Source organism: Emys orbicularis, chromosome 5 (assembly GCF_028017835.1).
Source record: "Emys orbicularis isolate rEmyOrb1 chromosome 5, rEmyOrb1.hap1, whole genome shotgun sequence".
NCBI classification, from domain to species: domain Eukaryota; kingdom Metazoa; phylum Chordata; order Testudines; family Emydidae; genus Emys; species Emys orbicularis.
Genome location: NC_088687.1, coordinates 89,618,677 through 89,637,919, shown reverse-complemented (window position 1 = coordinate 89,637,919; position 19,243 = coordinate 89,618,677). Strand labels below are relative to the sequence as shown.

The 19,243-nt window shown below is 42.5% G+C and overlaps 1 protein-coding gene across 1 annotated transcript in view; it reads left to right on the top strand.

Annotated features, from left to right (window-relative positions):
* The first annotated feature begins 690 nt into the window (after positions 1 to 690).
* TUSC3 (tumor suppressor candidate 3) overlaps positions 691 to 19,243 on the top strand; it is a 156,141-nt gene continuing 137,588 nt past the window's right edge. The window contains exons 1-2 of the mRNA XM_065404969.1: positions 691 to 845; positions 17,652 to 17,769. Coding sequence (XP_065261041.1) covers positions 706 to 845; positions 17,652 to 17,769 — 258 coding nt within the window. The 5' untranslated portion in view covers positions 691 to 705. The remainder of the gene's footprint in view (positions 846 to 17,651; positions 17,770 to 19,243) is intronic.

The window sequence follows — 19,243 nt, the reverse complement described above, 5'->3', positions numbered from 1 at the left end:
GAGCTCACAATTAGGGTAAATTTTTAAGACCAATTATTACAACAGTACCAATCCTGTCTACAATAAAATACCAATGCTTATTAGTAAGTATAACTTAAATGCAGTGGCAATATGGTAGACACTTGTAAGGAAATCCTGTCTTTTTTTTCTGCTTTTATTTAAACTAATTATTGTGTTTATAAAAAAGATATAACTGCTTTTCTGGCCCTTCCAGCTCCATTTTTCTTTTAATTTGAGATCTGAATGGCCGTGATTGTGCTGCTATGACTTGACGGTTACATAACAAATGTAACATAATGCTATATTCTGATTTTTTTCTTTGTGCAGATGTGTGAAACAATCTTACTTGCAATGGAAATTGATGACGTGTTGTATGCTAAGAAGGCCATACAAGTGTCTCTTTCTCTAGACACAGATACCTGTACAATAGTGCTGTACTCACCAGAATTTGAAATAAAATGTTTTCCTTAAGTAGTAACTTACAAGTCTGCTTTAATCAGTTTAATTTTTTTCAAACCAAATTCAGTTATATTTGTAAAAAATCTTTAACTCAATTGCTGTTAAAAGTAGATAGAATAAGGGTAAAATTCTTCTATTGGGTATGTTCAAACAAGGGCAGAATTTAGCCCCATGGTGCTTGTATTTAACATGCCTCCTCCTTGTATTTGATTACAGAATCTGTTAGCGGAAAAGGTGGAACAGCTTATGGAATGGAGCTCAAGGCGCTCAGTCATCCGCATGAATGGAGACAAATTCAGAAGATTTGTGAAGGCCCCACCTCGTAACTACTCTGTGATTGTAATGTTCACAGCTCTCCAGCCACAGAGACAATGTTCTGTTTGCAGGTAATTTATACCCTATGAAACAGATTCTTCTGCTCTTCTTTTCCCCTTCCTCCCCACAATGCTCAATTAACTATGTTTTAATTGATGTACAATATAAGTATTATTGTTCTAGCTTGGGTCCTGGGAAGATAGATAAATACCTCTCTGTCTTGTGGGTGCTTACCATAGTATCTTCCTTCTGTGATACATCTTATAAATGTCTACCTGTGATACATTTTCTACCTCTGATACATCTTATGAATGTTGTCAATTATTTTATTAATTTTCACTATTTAAGAGCTTCTACTTAAATTAATAACTGATGCAAGGCTTTCTTTTCATTCTTTAAAATAATCTTTTTTATTCCCAGTAAGTGTCTGTTGCCAGTTAGCCGTTGTGATGGTTCTTGAGCACTCAGGACTGAGAGTCACCTTGTTTCCCCCTGCCGCCAGCGTGAGGGAGTCTTTCTTGTGATAGCTAGATATCAGCTCCCTAACACCACTAGCCTTTCAGCCCCTCAAGTGCTCTCCTCTGGGCTATGCCATCACTAACTTTGTCTTGCAGGTTAACAATAGGTACATGCCCATTTCTAAATCTCTTTGAATCGTTCCCCCGTGATATCCAGCCCCTGACGCTGGCTACTTACATAAATTCCAGATCCTTTGCCTCCAAAAGTGCAGGGTAGCCCCATTTACCAGTTTTACCTTAAACCCCCACTCCTGTAAACCGTGCAGCACTTATGATAAAAGAAAGAAATAATTTTTTTAAGAAAGAATAAATATTTAAGTAGAAACAAGAGAGAGTAGTGGAAACAACAGGTTGCAATACAAAACAAAATCACAAAACATGAATCTGGGTCTACACTTACCAGTAGTTACCTTTCCTATGTAATAAAGTAGATTTCCCCCCCACCCCCCAAGTTCAGTCTGTTGCAGAGCTGGCTGGTTTCACAAGAACCAGGATCGAAATGTTAATGAAAGCCCCACACTCCTTTAGGGGTTTCCTCAGTGAATGGATCAAGACTGCATCTACCTACCCTTTGTTATTCTGAAACAGAATTTTGTCTCTATTCATAGCCTGGGTGATCTCCTGCCAGCTATAATGTCCCTTTTTACTGCCAAGTGGTTGAGATCATTTGCAATTGTCTTTGATGGTTTCCCATTGACTGTTCTGAGATGTGGCAAGGGTAGACAATAGAACCTTGCATTACCTCACTGGCTGATTTAGAGAGAGGTGACAGTTCCCTCTTGCTTGAATGAGTCATCTCTGAGGCACATTATCTCCTTGTGACTAATTTCTACACCAAGGCCATAAAGCACATTTTCAATATAAATACATTAAATATTACCCATACATATATCTCACAATGGTTAAGAATCTTGGCAAATTGAGAGCTTTCTGTAGATACCTTACATGTTACTCTTTATGAATAAATATCCTGTAAAGCATGTGCTTGTTGCATTGAGTTAGTCAGCCCCAGGTGAAAATTGTTTGCAAATAACAGGGGCTTTTTGCCAAATAGTCTCTATGTCACAGCCTCATTTCTTTATAAATAAATACTGTGATAGGTGCGATTAATTTGGATTTACCATTTCAGAATGGGATTATGGGGGTCCAACGCTCTGATACAAGAGTGAAGCTATTCCTTTGTTTCATGACTCTCCAGTTCTCCTATGCTGTCTAACATCTTTCCCAATGCGAGAAGGCTTGGAGGTGCCTAGTATAGCACAACGGCTTTTACATTGCATCTTCAGTTACAGGGCTATAAAATTCTCCAATCCAGAATCTCTCTCTAAGGCCCCAATTTGCTTTAAAATGTGACTAAGTATGTGAACAGTCCCATTGAAGTCAACATAACTGTTCACATGCTTAATGTTAAGCATGTGATTAAGTACCTTGCTGAATCAGAACCTGAGCAAATACAAAAACAACAAGGAGTCCTTGTGGCACCTTAGAGACTAACAGATTTATTTGGGCATAAGCTTTCGTGGGCTAGAACCCACTTCACACTTCATCAGATGCATGAAGTGAAAAATACAGGAGCAGGTATAAATACATTAAAGGATGGGGGTTGCTTTTCCAAGTGTGAGTTCAGTCTAACGAGATAAATCAATTAACAGCAGGATACCAAGGGAGGAAAAATAACTTTTGAAATGGTAAGAGAGTGGCCCATTACAGACAGTTGACAAGAAGGTGTGAGTAACAGTAGGGAGAAATTAAGTTTAGAAAACTCCTAACTGCTCAAGATAGTTAAGACCACAGCAGATTGTGAAGAACTTCAAAAAAGATCTCACAAAACTAAGTGATTGGGCAACAAAATGGCAAATGAAATTTAATGTGGATAAATGTAAAGTAATGCACATTGGAAAAAATAACCCCAACTATACATACAATATGCTGGGGGCTAATTTAGCCACAACTATTCAGGAAAGAGATCTTGGAGTCATCGTGGATAGTTCTCTGAAGACATCCATGCAGTGTGCAGCGGCAGTCAAAAAAGCAAACAGGATGTTAGGAATCATTGAAAAAGGGATAGAGAATAAGACGGAGAATATCTTATCACCCTTATATAAATCCATTGTACGCCCACATCTTGAATACTGTGTACAGATGTGGCATTAGAAAAGGTTCAGAGAAGGGCAACTAAAATGATTAGGGGTTTGGAACGAGTCCCATATGAGGAGAGATTAAAGAGGCTAGGACTTTTCAGCTTGGAAAAGAGGAGACTAAGGGGGGATATGATAGAGGTATATAAAATAATGAGTGGTGTGGAGAAAGTGAATAAGGAAACGTTATTTACTTGTTCCCATAATATAAGAACTAGGGGCCACAAAATGAAATTAATGGGCAGCAGGTTTAAAACAAATAAAAGGAAGTTCTTCTTCACACAGTGCAGTCAACGTGTGGAACTCCTTGCCTGAGGAGTTTGTGAAGGCTAGGACTATAACAGGGTTTAAAAGAGAACTAGATAAATTCATGGAGGTTAAGTCCATTAATGGCTATTAGCCACGATGGGTAAGGAATGGTGTCCCTAGACTCTGTTTGTCAGAAGGTGGAGATGGATGGCAGGAGAGAGATCACTTGATCATTACCTGTTAGGTTCACTCCCTCTGGGGCACCTGGCATTGACCACTGTCGGCAGACAGGATACTGGGCTGGATGGACCTTTGGTTTGACCCAGTATGGCCATTCTTATTTTCTTAAGTTCATAGTGCTGTCTGCTATGCCCTGTCTCCCTCTTGCCCCTGAGTTCACCCCTGACTCCCCTATGCTGGAACAGGAAAGTTCTTCAAGTGATTTTATGTTCATGTAGATGTGTATGCACCTCATGCATGGTTGTTGGAGATTTTTCCCTCATGAGTACCGATAGGAGCAGTGTGAGCCCCCTCTAGTGCCTTGTGCCTCTACATGTATGTATAAAGGGCCGTACTGCCCCTGACCTCCCCTGCCCAGATGTTCCTTCCTACCGCCGGTGACGGTGGTTGTTGGAGCTACAATCTTTGCATCTGCAAGCCTTCCCTCTTTAGTATGCATATTGCCCGTAGTGTTAGTCTAGTGTAGTGCAACGTTTCTCAAATGTGGCCACGATAGCTGCATGCAGCCACCAGGGGCTTTTTGTGCGGCCACGACAGCCTCCTGGGTGGTGATGGGGGTGGGGGGCAAAGCACCGCCTCTGGAGAGAGGTGGGGCACAATGCTGCAGGAGCAAGGTGAGTTCTTGATCCACATTGTGGGGGGGGGGGGGGAGGGAGGAGGTTTGGGAAGCAGGCTCCAGTGGCGGGACTTCAGGAACCTGGCCCTGTGGCCCCGGGCTCTGATCGTGGGGCACCAGGTACTGCCATCCCCCTCTACCCCCCCCCCACCGGCTCTGGACACATGGCCCTGGCCTCTGGCCCCTGGTTCCAGCTACATGGCAGCAGGCGCTGGCTCCCGGCTCCAGTCCCGGGCTCCAGCCATGCAGTGGCAGGTGCTGTCTACAAGCGCTGATCTCCAGCCCCAGCTGCACGGCAGCAGGCTCCAAGCACAGGGCTTTGGGTGCCAACCCCTGGCTCTGGCCACAGGGCAGCAGGTGCTGATGCCCGGCTCTGGCCGTGGAGCTTCAGTCAGCCTCTGGCCCCCAGCTACAGCCATACAGTGATGGGCACAGGACCCAGGCTCCAGCCACACGGCCCTAGACCCTGGTGCTGATCCCCGTGTACCCAGCTCTGAGCTCTGGCTGTCCGGCAGCAGGCTCCGATCCCTGGTCCCCAGCTCCGGGTTCCATCCGCGTGCACTGATCCCCATCCCTGGCCACATAGCAGCAGACACCAGACCCTGGCTCTGGCCATGCAACAGTGGGGCTTATCACCCACCCCCATCGCCCCTGGCCTCTGCTACCTCCCATGGCCCTGTATCCATTCCCCCCCACCCCCAGGACCCTGCTGCCTTTCTGGCCTCGCATCCACATCCATCCCCCCATTGCCCCGGGCCCCTGCTGCCTCCCCCAGCCTCACATCCATCCCCCCATTGCCCCGGGCCCCTGCTGCCTCCCCCAGCCTCACATCCGTTCCTCCATTGCCCCGGGCCCATCCTGCCTCCCTCAGCCTCACATCCATCCTCCCCATTGCCCCAGATCCATCCCACCATAGCCTCCAGCCCCTGCTGCCTCCCTCTTCGGCCCCCCCATCCAGGATTTAATGGGTCCTGGGGCTTGCTGAGAAAAGTGATATTAACAAACATGCAAGTATCACTTTTCCCAGCAGACTTACTAACTATCTGTGAGAAGTAATACGTATATGTTTGTTAATGTCACTTATCACTTTTCATAGCCTCCCAGGTAGCTACTGCGTGTTCTGTGATATTAACAAAGATACAAATATCACTTTTCACAGCAAGCCACAGGATCCACTAAGCACTTGATGGGGGGGCGCTGAAAGGGGAGGCAGTATTATTTTTGCCATTGAGTCTTCCAAAAAACCCTACAAACATACATTACAATGATTTGGATGTGGATCTGTGCATATTTAATTGCTTTTCCTAAAATTAATTAAGTATTTTAGGGAAAAAAGTGTTAGTGCAGCCACCAGTGAGAGTTGGTGGCCGCACTCTGAGGCCACTAAAAAATTTGTTGCGAGAACCCCTGTGTGTATGTACATACATACATATAAGAATAAGTTTAGAATAGTATTTCTCTAGAGTGGGGTTCACAGTTTCTTGTTGAGTACCGGGCTCAGTACCAGACTAATGCCTCATTCTTCTGGCTGCCAGACACAAGTACCTGCTTATGGAGTCTGTGCTTCACCCGCCGTAGGAACCTTCCCACTTGGAACAGGTACTGAGTACATCTGAGTCAGTTAGGAGTGTTCCTCCTCTTCTGACAGTCCAGATGCATATCCTCATTGCTGGTACCTAAAAAGAGACTACATAAGTCTCCCAAAGACTTGGTACTGGGACCTTCAAAGTCTATGGTGAAGGCACTGAGCTGAGGTAAGGACTCGGGGGTGCGCTCAAGGAAGATGCACACCCAGACAGAGTTCACAAGCCAGATGGGATTGTTGATTCCAAAACCCAGGAAGGGTTTCCCCTTCTGTGAAAACTGCATGCATCTAAGTCTCTCTGGACCCACTGTCCCAGGCAGTCTTCTCTTTCACTGCCCCTTAACAGTGCCACTTCTCCAGTGACTGGTAGGAGAACCCAAGCCCACCCTCTGCACTGGGTTCTAGCCCAGGGACCCTACAATAAGCAGGGCCGTCTTCAGGCACCAGCGAAGGAAGCAGGTGCTTGGGGTGGCCAATGGAAAGGGGCAGCACGTCTGGGTCTTCGGCGGCAGGTCCCTCAGTCCCTGGGAGCGAAGGACCCACCGCCGAATTGCCACAGAAGAATGAAGCGGTGCGTTTGAGCTGCCGCCAAAGTGCCGTCGATCGCCTTTTTTTTCCCCCCGCTTCGCCACTTGGGGCGGCAAAACAGCTGGAGCCGGCCCTGACAATAAGCAGTCAAGGTTTGCACCAGGGCCTGCTCCAGGCACCAGCCCAGCAAGCATGTGCTTGGGGCGGCCAAGGGGAAGGGGCAGCACGTCGGTCTGTTCGGTGGCAATTCGGTGGCGGGTCTCTCTCGGAGGGAAGCACCTGCCGCCGAATTCCCGCCGAAGAAGAAAGCGGCACGGTGGAGCTGCCGCCGGAGTGCCGCCAATCGCAATTGCGATCGCGGCTTTTTTTTTTTTTTTTCCCCCGCCGCTTGGGGCGGCAAAAACCCTGGAGCCAGTCCTGGTTTGCACAGTCCTGAACTTTCCTGATGTATCCCTGAGCTACTTCCTACCTTGTGTTTTCTTACGCTGAGGGTGACTGCAAACCCTCTCTCTCTGTAGCCCCTCTTCTACTCTCAGCTACTGGATATACAAGCCCCTCTAGGGCCTGTATAGCTGAGCTTCCTCTTTAATTAGCCCTCATTACTCTCTGGCTCCTCCTCCAGGTGCAACCTACGTGGTTAATTGGCCCACCTAGACTCGTTAACCCCTTCAGGTCTTGTGTGGGGTGGACATCAGGATCCATCTGGTGATTTTGTTTCCTCCTCAATATCAGCAAAGATATAGCACAGGGGTTCTTAAACTGGCGGTCTGGACCCCTCAGGGGGTCGTGAGGTTATTACATGGGGAGTCCTGAGCTGTCAGCCTCCACCCCAAACACTGCTTTTCCTGCAGCATTTATAATGGTGTTAAATGTATAAAAATGTGTTTGGCTTGCTATGTAAAAGGGGTCACCAGTACAAAAGTTTGAGAACCACTGGTATATAGCAGAAGTACAAAGTTCTCTCTTAAAAGGGCCAGTGTAGTCATCATTACATGGAATAGCAGGGAATTAACTCCTTCATGTTGTTTTTTGTGTACATCTATGAGCCTTTTTGTACTGCCTTTAAAATAATATAAACATTGTCATTATTAAGAAACAATCTCATTTACAACTTTATATTGTTTACTGAGGTGGAAAAATGCTTATAAACTTCATCCTGCAATGTGCCACTCTAGGCATTTAAGTATATAGCAATTGTAAATCTTTAAAATAATCCTGGAAGGAAAAAAAATCAACATATTGCTTTTAATTAAATTGTTTTAAGCAGATGTGAAATTGAGACCCAGTCCTGCCACATGGAATAATGTGAATTTAATTAAGTTGATCATATGGCACATAAAACTATTATCAGAAAATTGACATTTCTCAAATCAATGGTTAATTAATGGGCAGGAGAACTGTAAGTATGTACAGAATTTGAATGCATGAATTACTTTTTTGTTAGCTACTCAGTATACACTTTGTGAAGAATCTATTTTTGCTTTAAGCAACTTAATGAGTAATGTTCTGTAGATATTCTTCTATTTAGGATTTAAGTTAACTGTCACTCATCAAAACATTTTCAAAATGAATGCACACCAAAAATCAATGTGATATTTCAAGTATAAAGTAGCACCAACACTGAAATATTTAACTTTTTACTACTATGACTAATAATCTCTAGCAAAGTATCAGAGGGGTAGCCGTGTTAGTCTGGATGCATCCGACGAAGTGGGCATTCACCCACGAAAGCTTATGCTCCAATACATCTGTTAGTCTTAAAGGTGCCACAGGACTCTCTGTTGATAATCTCTAGCAAAGTTACACATTCCATTTTTTCCCTAAAAAGTAGCATTGGCTACTTTCTGCATCACATAAACTATGGTATTATAAAGCTGTTTCTGTCCACTCTCTGTGCTCGTTAGATTTATCTACCGTGTCTCCGTATTTTTCTCTATCTGCTCTTTCTTTCAATCATGTCTACCGTAGTATTAAGGCATCTAAAGATATGTCAGCACTAGAAATGCTGTGCTATACTGTAGACACTTACTACGGCGACTGAAAGGGTTCCTCAGTTGCTGTAGTAAATACACCTCTCTGAGAAGTGGTAGTTAGGTCAGTGGAAGAATTCTTCCAGTGACTGAGTGGTGTCTACACCGGGGTTTAGTTTGGCTTTACTATTTCTCTCTGGGGTGTGAATTATCCCTGAGTGACGTAGTTAGGTTGACCTAACTTAGTAGTATAGACCAGCCCTAGTTTTTCTCTGTGTTTTCTATTTAAAATCTTAAAGACAGTTAAAATTATCATGTTGCCATTGTAGGACTAACTATTATCTAGATCATTCCTGACAGGTGTTTGTCTAACCTGCTCTTAAAAATCTCCAATGATGAAGATTCCACAACCTCCCTATGCAATTTATTCCAGTGCTTTACCACCGTGACAGTTAGGAAGTTTTTCCTAATGTCCAGCCTAAATCTGCCTTGCTGCAATTTAAGCCCATTGCTTCTTGTCCTATCCTCAGAGGTTAAGAAGAATAATTCTTCTCCCTCCACCTTGTGACAACCTTTTATGTACTTGAAAATGGTTATCTTGCCCCCTCTCAGTCTTTTCTTCTCCAGACTAAACAAACCCATTTTTTTCAATCTTCCCTCATAGGTCATGTTTTCTAGACCTTTAATCATGTTTATTGCTCTTCTCTGGACTTTCTCCAATTTGTCCACATCTTTCCTGAAATGTGGCGCCCAGAACTGGACACAATACTCCAGTTGAGGCCTAATCAGTGCGGAGTAGAGCTGAAGAATTACTTCTCGGGTCTTACTTACAACACTTCTGCTAATATATCCCAGAATGATGTTTGCTTTTTTTGGCAATAGTGTTACACTGTTGACTCGTATTTACCTTGTGGTCCGCTATGACCCCCAGATCCGTGTCCGCAGTACTCCCTCCTAAACAGTCATTTCCCATTTTGTATGTGTGCAACTGATTGTTCCTTCCTAAATGGAGTACTTTGCATTTGTCCTTATTGAATGTCATTCTGTTTACTTCAGACCATTTCTCCAGTTTTTTCAGATCATTTTGAATTTTAATCCTATCCTCCAAAGCACTTCCAACCCCTCCCAGCTTGGTATCATCCGCAAACTTTATAGGCGTACTCTCTATGCTATTATCTGAATCATGTATGAAGATATATAACAGAACCAGACCCAGAACTGATCCCTGCGGGACTCCACTCATTATGCCCTTCCAGCATGACTGGAAGAGGGCCAGGGAAAAGGGTGGGAGGGAGGGTAGGAGCAGAATTGGAAAGAATATCCCGCTTCCACCATGCGAAGAACGCAGCTGTCTGAAGTTATTCGAGACAAAGCACGGAAAAGGTGGGATAGACAGTTGAAAAAACACAGGGAAGGATCCAGTGTTGAGACAGGTGCTCCATCCTTGGGCGGACCTTCAAAAGGCCTGCTTTGAGCCTGACAAAGGTTTGTTGCTGTTAGGGCTTGAAATGTTTTCGTTGGGTAGCCGGTGTGTGAATACCCAACAACTTCATAGCCCGCGAGTCCTTTAGGCTGTGCAGCTTGGAGTCTGTTTGCTCTGAGAATAACCCTGCACCTTCGAATGGTAGATCCTGCAGGGTTTGCTGCAACTCCGGGGGCAGCCTGGATGCTTGTAGCCATGAGCTCCTCCTTATGGCTATCCCGGAGGAAAGGATGCGGGCAGCCAAGTCCGCAGAGTCTAGTGAGGCCTGCAGTGAGGTCCGCGCCACTGCCTTCCCTTCGTCAATAATAGCTGAAAACTTGACTCCGGAGTCTGGTGGGATCAACTCCTTAAACTACCCCATGGTGGCCCAGCAGTTGAAGTCATATCTGCTGAGGATAGGTTGCTGGTTCTCTATCCTCAGCTGTAGGCCCCCTGTAGAGTAGACCTTGCCACCAAAAAGGTCCATGCTTTTCGACTCCTTGGATTTAGGGGTCGGCCACTGCTGCTCTGTCTTTCCTTCTCATTAACCGCGGCCACCACCAAAGAACATGGCTGCGGGTGTGAGAACAGGTACTCGTATCCCTTGGAAGGGACGAAGTACTTGCACTCCACGCCTCTAGCGGTAGGCGGTATAGATATGGGTGTCTGCCACAGAGTCTTAATGTTGTTTTGAATTGTTTTTATCAGAGGCAGAGCTACCCTGGATGGGCTTTCTGGTGCGAGGATGTTGACCATGGGGCCATCAGGTTTGACAACCTCCTTTGCCTGTATCCCCATGTTACGGGAAATCCTCCGCAGAAGGTCCTGGTGGACCCTATGGTTGATCGGGGTAGGACCCGAGTAGACCCAAGTAGAAGCTCCTGCCACCGCTTCATCCAGGGATGAAGATGAGGAAGCCAGAGGTGGCACGGGGTCCTCCTGACCCTCTGACCACTGATCTCCTCGTGGTCAGTGCTAGGAGCCCTGAGGTGACCACTGTTGCAGTGACAGTAGCCTGGTCCTGCGGTGTGGCTTGTGCTGGAGTCGGCGCAGCGGCAACCTGGGTAGGTGGTGGGGCCTGTGCCAACATTGTGTCAGATCCCTGTGGCGTAGGCCTGTCAATGGTTGGTTGGGTTGCTTGGGTTTCGGAGGCATCAAGCGGGAGTGCCTGGTGAGGGAACCCTGGGCCTGATGATATGCCCAGGGCGTCCAAAAGGGCCATTGTGCCAGGGGTCGCCACTTGGGGTGCCATGCTGGCAGTGTCTCCCTCCATCGCCGGTGTGATCTGTGTCTGCTGTGGCGAGAGTAGAAGGAATCTCCATCAGAATCGGACGAGACTGATCTTGACCGTGATGACCAAACTGTGTCAAACTGTGTTAAACTGACGGTACGGGATACCGGTGCCGAGAAGCCCATGCTGGGCACCAATGCTGCTTCTCTCGCGGTGCTGGGAAAGGGGAGCGTCTCCCCGCTGGTGCCGGGGAGCCATGCCCGGAACCTGATGCCTCCGAATGGTGTCTCAGCCACAGTGATGGGGAGCGGTGCCGAGGCGAACAGTGCTGAGAAGATGATGGTGAACACCTCATCATGGCCAGCTTGCCTCTAGATGGTGCCGGATGATAAGGCACTGGAGACTGTGCACTCGGCGCGCACACACTTAATTGGAATCGATATGAACAATCATTTGAAGAAGAAACATTAGCTACATATAAGAGGAACCTTCAAGGCAGAAAACCAAAATCTAGACTGGACTGGACAGCTTTAAGCATTCCAGTACATCTGATAGAATTCAGACTTTCACTCATGATGAAAGACTAGTCTGTAGAAAGAGTATGGGAATTCTTAAAAAAAATAACAGGAGTACTTGTGGCACCTTAGAGACTAACAGATTTATTTGAGCATAAGCTTTCGTGGGCTACAGCCCACTTCATCAGCTGCATAGAATGGAACATATAGTAAGATTCTATGCATTTGATGAAGTAGGCTGTAGCCCACGAAAGCTTATGCTCAAATAAATTTGTTAGTTTCTAAGGTGCCACAAGTACTCCTGTTCTTTTTGCGGATACAGACTAACACGGCTGCTACTCTGAAACCTATGAGAATTCTGTTATGGAGTTTGAATTTTCTGGAGCACTCTGTAGTATTTTTATTATATATGTGATACATTTTCTACATGGAGTTGCAGAGACTTTAATGCATCTTAACCATATTTGGTTAAGATGCATTATTTGGTTAAGATAGGTGTGGGTCTATTTATGTTTATCAGTATGTTTATTGATCTTCCCAGACTCATGGCCAAAGAACTTAGTTATAAATTGTTGTTGAGTTGCAACACTCTTTCGTCTTTTTATTATTAGGAAAAATATTATTCCAAGTAACAAACAGCAAAATAATTGTAGCAGTAAAGAGTAGCAATGAACAAATCTTCTTATAAAGAAACGGAAAAGGCCTTCTAGATTTTCTGTTAGTCCATTCCCCTGCCAATGCAAGTTGTTGCCTATTGTATAGTTATTAGTGTTTTGTTTAATCTACTTAATGTACCATGTGATAATGCTTTCATCACTTCCCTGGGCAGATCATTTCACAACTTAATAGATCTTACTGATTTTTTTCCTAATGTTCTGCCTACATTTTCTCTTTCTTAATTTTATTCCATTAGGTCTGCTCTACAGTTGAAAATTAGATTGGTTTATCTACGCTAGTCAGGGGTGTGAAAAATTGACACCCCCTGAGGGGCATAGTTAAGATGACCTAAATCCCTATGTAGACAGAGCTAGGTCGATGGAAGAATTCTTCTGTCAACCTAGCTATCGCCTCTTGGGGAGGTGGATAACCCAAAGTGCTACAGGTGTGTCACTGTAGTGTCTTAATTGTAGACAAGCCCTTACTCGAGCATTATACTAAGCTAATTTTCTCTAGTTCTGCACCTATTTTCACCTTCAGAAAACCAAATAGTGCTAAAGCTATACAAATGAGATTAGTCGTGTAGACACATACACAAAGAAAACGCTCCTCTTTGCTGAATTGATTCTGTTTAACAAAACCCCGTGTAACAGATATGGCAATTTCCTGTAATATCCTTGAGAAAACTTATTAGGTTTAAATATATTTGGGAATTCATTGTATTAAATGCAAATATTATGTATTATTGTGGGCTGGGATTGTATATAACCTCTCCAATGTAAAGAAATGTAATGTAAGGCCTACATGATCAAAACACTATTGAACAATGTGCCAGACAAGAGTGGACTTTTGGGATGATACGTATAAAGTAGATTTCCTGGGAAATATGTAGGAGGAGATGAATGCAAATTTCCCACCTCCAGTTACAAAAAAATATCCTTTTGAAGCTATGCACTGAGGAGCACGCCTTTGTCTGCTGATCACAAGTTATATGAGGCCAATATCAAAGGCCCAATCTGCATAAAGGAAAGACTGAGTTATTTGTGGGTGTGGGAGTTCTGAGCTAACGCTGTTACAAACTTGCAACCACAGGGGAAAAAAACCCTTTGTGGGGTTTGAAAGACTGACCCCTACTAAGGCCTTGTTAGTGTTGTAGTATTTACTAAGGTCTTGTTAGTGTTCTGACCTCTGGTAAGCTTTTTGTTTGTGTGTAGGTTTTTTTTTATTGTTTGTAAGATTTTCTCTAATGTTTTTATCTTAAGAATAAATGTGCCTTCTTTTAAAGAGCTGTATGATGTCTTGTAACTGCTGGCAATTACAGCTGTTCATAAGCTCTGGAGAGAAAACCAAGCATAGATGAGGCTTATTTAGTTAATCTGGTTTGCTGGAAATATCAAACCCATAATTTAATATGTGTTAAGCATGTGTCATGCAGGAAAGGAAACAACCTCATACCAACAATGACTATTGTAAAAATACTGAATATCCTAGGTAAACAATGTTTAGATGGCACTGTGTCATCTAACCTGGTCTCTGCATCTCTCACTGGTAGATAATACTGCTGTCATTGCTGGTACTGCAGTGCTACCATCTCTGCCTAAACTCTTAAATGGTGGTAGTAACAGTAACACTATTTGTGCTCTTAGATACTCTATTCTTCTTTCTGGCTCAGCCTGATGAAAAAGTAATGCCAAACTAGCAGCATTAGTGTCTATTTCTAGTCTGATCATGCAGTCCTTTCATGCCAAGACCAAATACAGTTCCTCCCATACTTCTTCATAGCAGCTCACACAGCTAATTGGAAGACGATGGCTGTGTCTATAGCCTTTTCAGTAGTAAAAGACTCCAATTTTAAAAAATAATAATAATAAATAAAAGATGGATTTTTTTTGCACTTGAGATACAATCCCCTCCTAGAGAACTACCATTTCTGGAACAATGTTGCCTAGTATTTATCAGAGTCCAGATAGGTGTTCCCAATCACTTCAGAAGGCTGTTAGCAGTGATGCAATAAATGACATCTGTCTAAGTAGATAGAGAGACATGATGGATTATGGAGATATTATGTATTGTAATAAGAATGATGTGATGCTATCTGATTGTGTACATAGTTAGACCACGTAACAAATTGTGTGAACCTATCACTGTTCGTCTCATCCTTCCTTCTCCAGACCTTTCCATTATTTGTTATGCCCACTTCTGTGTTGTCTTTAATTAGACTCCAGTCCTTCAAGGACTTGTGTGCATGCGTAACTTCATGTACTATGAGTAGTCCCATTGGTTTCAAAAGAGAGACAGCTATAGTTTTTCAGCCACCTGCTCACCAGTTGAATTAAGAGCTAGCTTCAGTATTGAAGTGCAAATATTTGAATTTTACCCACTTTTGCTCTTTACAGAATGCCTTGTCAGTGTCTTTATAAAAGCTGCTCTAGAGAAGTCTTACAGAATACTTTGCTAAGTTACCTTCAGTAAGTTCTAAAAATTGTATTCCAAAACCACTCTGTTGCAGAACGTGCAAGTAGACACATGAAAACAAAAACAATAACAACAAAACTTAGAAGCTAAGCTCTCTTCTGAAAAGACAGATATCCATTAAATAAATTGGAAACTGATTTAATTTAAAGATGCAAAGTATACAAAGATGGGGACAAATTAAGAAACGTATTGACTAGTAGAGGCATAACTATAATTTATAATTCTTTTATGATTTTACATAAATATCTGTAACAAATATGAAAGGGTAGAATAAGGAGAATGATAACATCATTTCATCTTGATGCTATCATCTTGTTCTTATAATAAAAATGGTAAGGTTTTAATATAACAGGTTTAGCAGAACAGTGCCCTATAGTTATTTGCAGCAGTCATTTGATGCTGCTTGACTGCCCTCTTCAGGATGCCAATGAACATGTTAGCCTATTTCAGTGTGAAATACCAAACTCTAGAAATTACCAAATAAGTGCATAAGCTCAACATTTTCTGTACTTTCAAATCTAGTTTACCAAATGGGATTAAAAAAAAATAGTTGACAAGGATAAAAGTTAGGTTTTCGTTGGACTGCATGTGAGATTGACTTAAATGGATGATCAAGTTTCACTTTTTATTTTTTATAGTGGTGCATTTGCCCATGCATGTTATTTCTCTTGGTACACACAGCTCCAGAAGTGCTGTGTGCTGAGGTGGCATTGACTTCAGTATTATGGCTTGTTTTTAATGAGAAGAATAAGCATTCTTTCAACACTTTTTTATGAAAGACTGCTTATACCTGCCTCCCTTTTCTTCCTTTCCCATATATATCTGCCTATATTCATTGTAACTCAAATCATAGACAAGTGTTGCAGGAGTAGCCAAATAGTTGCTTTTAATACCTGTATACCACACCATAATGTACATGCAACATGCTTTACAAAAAAAATCCTTTTGTGAGAAGTTTTAAAAACAATGTATTCATACTATTTTTGTATCCCTCCATCTGAAAAGACAGGTAGATAAAGGCCAGGTCTCTGTAATATAAATAATTAATAAAAAATATTGAAATAGCCACAGACGGAGCTCTGTGGGGTGGAAATCTCCACAAAGATCCCCTCAATGACTTTGAGATGCCCCCTGGTAAATTATACAGTTGTTTTGCCTCCAAGTCTATGTGGTTCCAGGGCTATTCATGCAGATTAACTTCTTCACTGGTAATGCAGTTCTCTCATCCCCTCAACCCCTCTCTCTCCGAATCTTCCTTTAAAAGTGATTTTCTGAGCACCAAGAGGGAGGAGTGCAAAAGATAATGTAGTGTCATGCTGCATTATTTTTCTCTCTGGCTCTTCCTTGAGGTTTGGGGGTAGGGAGCCTGCTGGAGGGGGGGGGAGGAATGTGACTTTCTAATGCTGATAGAAATTACTACAGACTGCAAAAAACTATACTTTATTTTGTGTTGGTTTTTAAATATTTTTTGAAGGAAAGAATGTCGAATAGGGATGTTATTGGCAACTCCACCCACTTTAGATCTGCCACTACCACTCCTTTTGTGGCACAACAATTTTCAGTGTAGTATTGACAGAGCTCTTTCCATGTATCCTTTGTTCTAGGAGGAATGTTGCATTGGTATATAGCAGGGATGGCCAAACTTACTGACCCCCCAAGCTGCATACAACAATCTTCACAAATTCAAGAACCGGGGCACACCTGCCGGGACTCAGGGCTTCATCCCTGCAGAAGGCTCCTGATGCGGCTCGGGGATTCAGCCCTACTTCTGCTGAAGCCCCGAGGCTCAGCAGGTGCGCCCCACAAAGCTGAAGTCCCAAGACCTCCCTCCCTGCTGGGCAGAAGCCCCAACCCCACCACCCCACTGCAAGGCAGAAGTCCTGAGCTCCCCCACCCCCCAGTCTGGTAGGTGGAGGTGGGAGGAGGCTACGCGAGCCGCACTTCAACAATAAAAGAGCCGCATGTGGCTTTCGACCCACAGTTTGGCCACCCCTGGTGTATAGCTCAATGTTCTACTCGTCTGAATCGATGCTTATTTGGAGCAGTTTTGAGCATATAAATCCTGATACTGGATCTGCATTGCCACAAGGGTGTCTCTCTACATGAATCAATTTGCAGGTTTGGGGCCATATTTTCCAGCACAAACTATAGGAGCATTTAACTTACACTTTTTGTAAAGCTTTTTATGTTAAAAATGTTAAAACCCATTTCATTAGTATTTTGTTTGTGAGTTTTGTTGCTTAGATAGCTATTATAAATTAACTGCATGCAATGTAGTTGTAACCGTGTCGGTCCCAGGATATTAGCGAGACAATGTGGGTGATGTAATATCTTTTACTGGACCATTTTGCTGTGATGCTCAGAGTACCAGAACTGAAGAACAGCTCTGTGTGGCTCGAAAGCTTTTCTCTCTCACCAGCAGAAGCTGATCCAATAAAAGATATTACCTCACCCATTATAAATTAATTGTAATTCTGGAAAAACAAACCAACAACAAGAAGAACCCACCACCGCCATGCCATACCAGCCAAAATCTTTTTTGTAGAGAATTGAGAATGTGTTTGCTACAGTTTTAGTTAATCCCTCTGTTTGGATTGCAATTGTTACAAATGGTTATAGAATCTTTACTGGTAGTCATTTACATACAGATATCTATATTTTTTTATCTGTATCTATGCCTTTTTCCCTAACAGGCAAGCTAATGAAGAATATCAAGTGCTGGCCAACTCCTGGCGCTACTCATCTGCTTTTTCTAATAAATTATTCTTCACTATAGTGGATTATGATGAAGGGGCAGATGTTTTTCAACAGGTAAAAGGTGTTGAATGATGTCCTTTTAACTTTGTTTAATATATATCACATATTTTAAGTACAATGGGGTTTTTCTGTTAGATAATATAATAAAGAATTATAGTGGGGGGAAAAGTCTGGATAACTGTGGTTAGTCACAGGAATTTCTATAATGCATCCTTGGTAGCTATAGCAGGAAACACCAAAAATGCAAAATAGCCAATTTTGCTACGTCATATGTAGTCTACCATATTAGTTTTCGGTTATATCAAGTTTAAATGAAGTTTATCAAGCCATTGTTAATGTATTGGTAGTTGCTTCCATTGGACATTGTAAAACAAATTGACTCCAAAATTATGTGAAGTGCAGTGAAAATCAGTCGTAGCTAAACTTTCCCATAGGTTCTCTTGACATAAAAAAGTACTTAACAAGTATCACCTTACATGAAGACTTCAATTAAATGTTTAATAACCTTTTTATCTTTATAGAATAATCAGTCTTGGGACTCTTGTAAATAGCTATGGTTGCTTTACAGTGTGGAGAACCAATTATTAGCAAATACGCTAGTCCTGCAAATTCACTTTGGTTTGGGTACTCAACTGAAGTTCAACTTGAATCATAATTCCAGAAAGCAAAATATTTTCTTCTCTTTGAAGCTTAGCCCCCTGCTTGGCACTAGAAGATGAATTAATAAAAGCAAGAAGCAGTAGAAGTTACTAACCATTTTTACTCCCTTTTGGTGAATTGTGAGATATTAAACTATGAAGCAAAAAAAGCAGATCTACAGTGTTTAAACAATACACAGTAAAGCTTGGATGGTTTTCCAACAGAACAGTTGGACCACATTGTATAGAAATAACATGCTCTCTCCAAATTTTGCTTTTTATTTTTAGTTCAAATATGTATTTTTGCACACACACACACACACAGCAAATTATATTCAGTAGATGCATTTGGCCCAATTCATTCTGGTGTAAAGAGATACAACTCCATTTATGTCAGTGGACTTACACTTGCTTATGTCTACATTGTATTTTGTTCATTGTCTTTGAGAACTCCAGCTATTTTGGATATCTGTGAAAATAAGAGGAACTAACAAGTGAGCATATTGTCATGTAGGTTTTTGAAGAAATATTATTTTTATCAGAGTTTATATAGGCAAATGTAACAAGACAGTGGACATCTGAACTAATTATAATAGCACAGGAGATTTAATTCTTGACTGTAATACTGGTAGCTAAGCTACTGCTGCAGTTGCTGTATACTGGTTCAGAGTTGACATAAAAGCATGTCAGTTGATTTGATTTCACCTTTCATTCTGATTATATAGAAATGGGAAACCAATTGTAAGTCTGGTGCACCTAGGCTGTCAGCAGTCTTTAAAAAAAAAAAAAAAAAAAAACCTGACAGAAGATTTCTATATCTGAGTATCCCACTAAATTCAACTGTTTTACAACATTCTTCTTAACACAGTTCACAAACATATTTTTCTTTC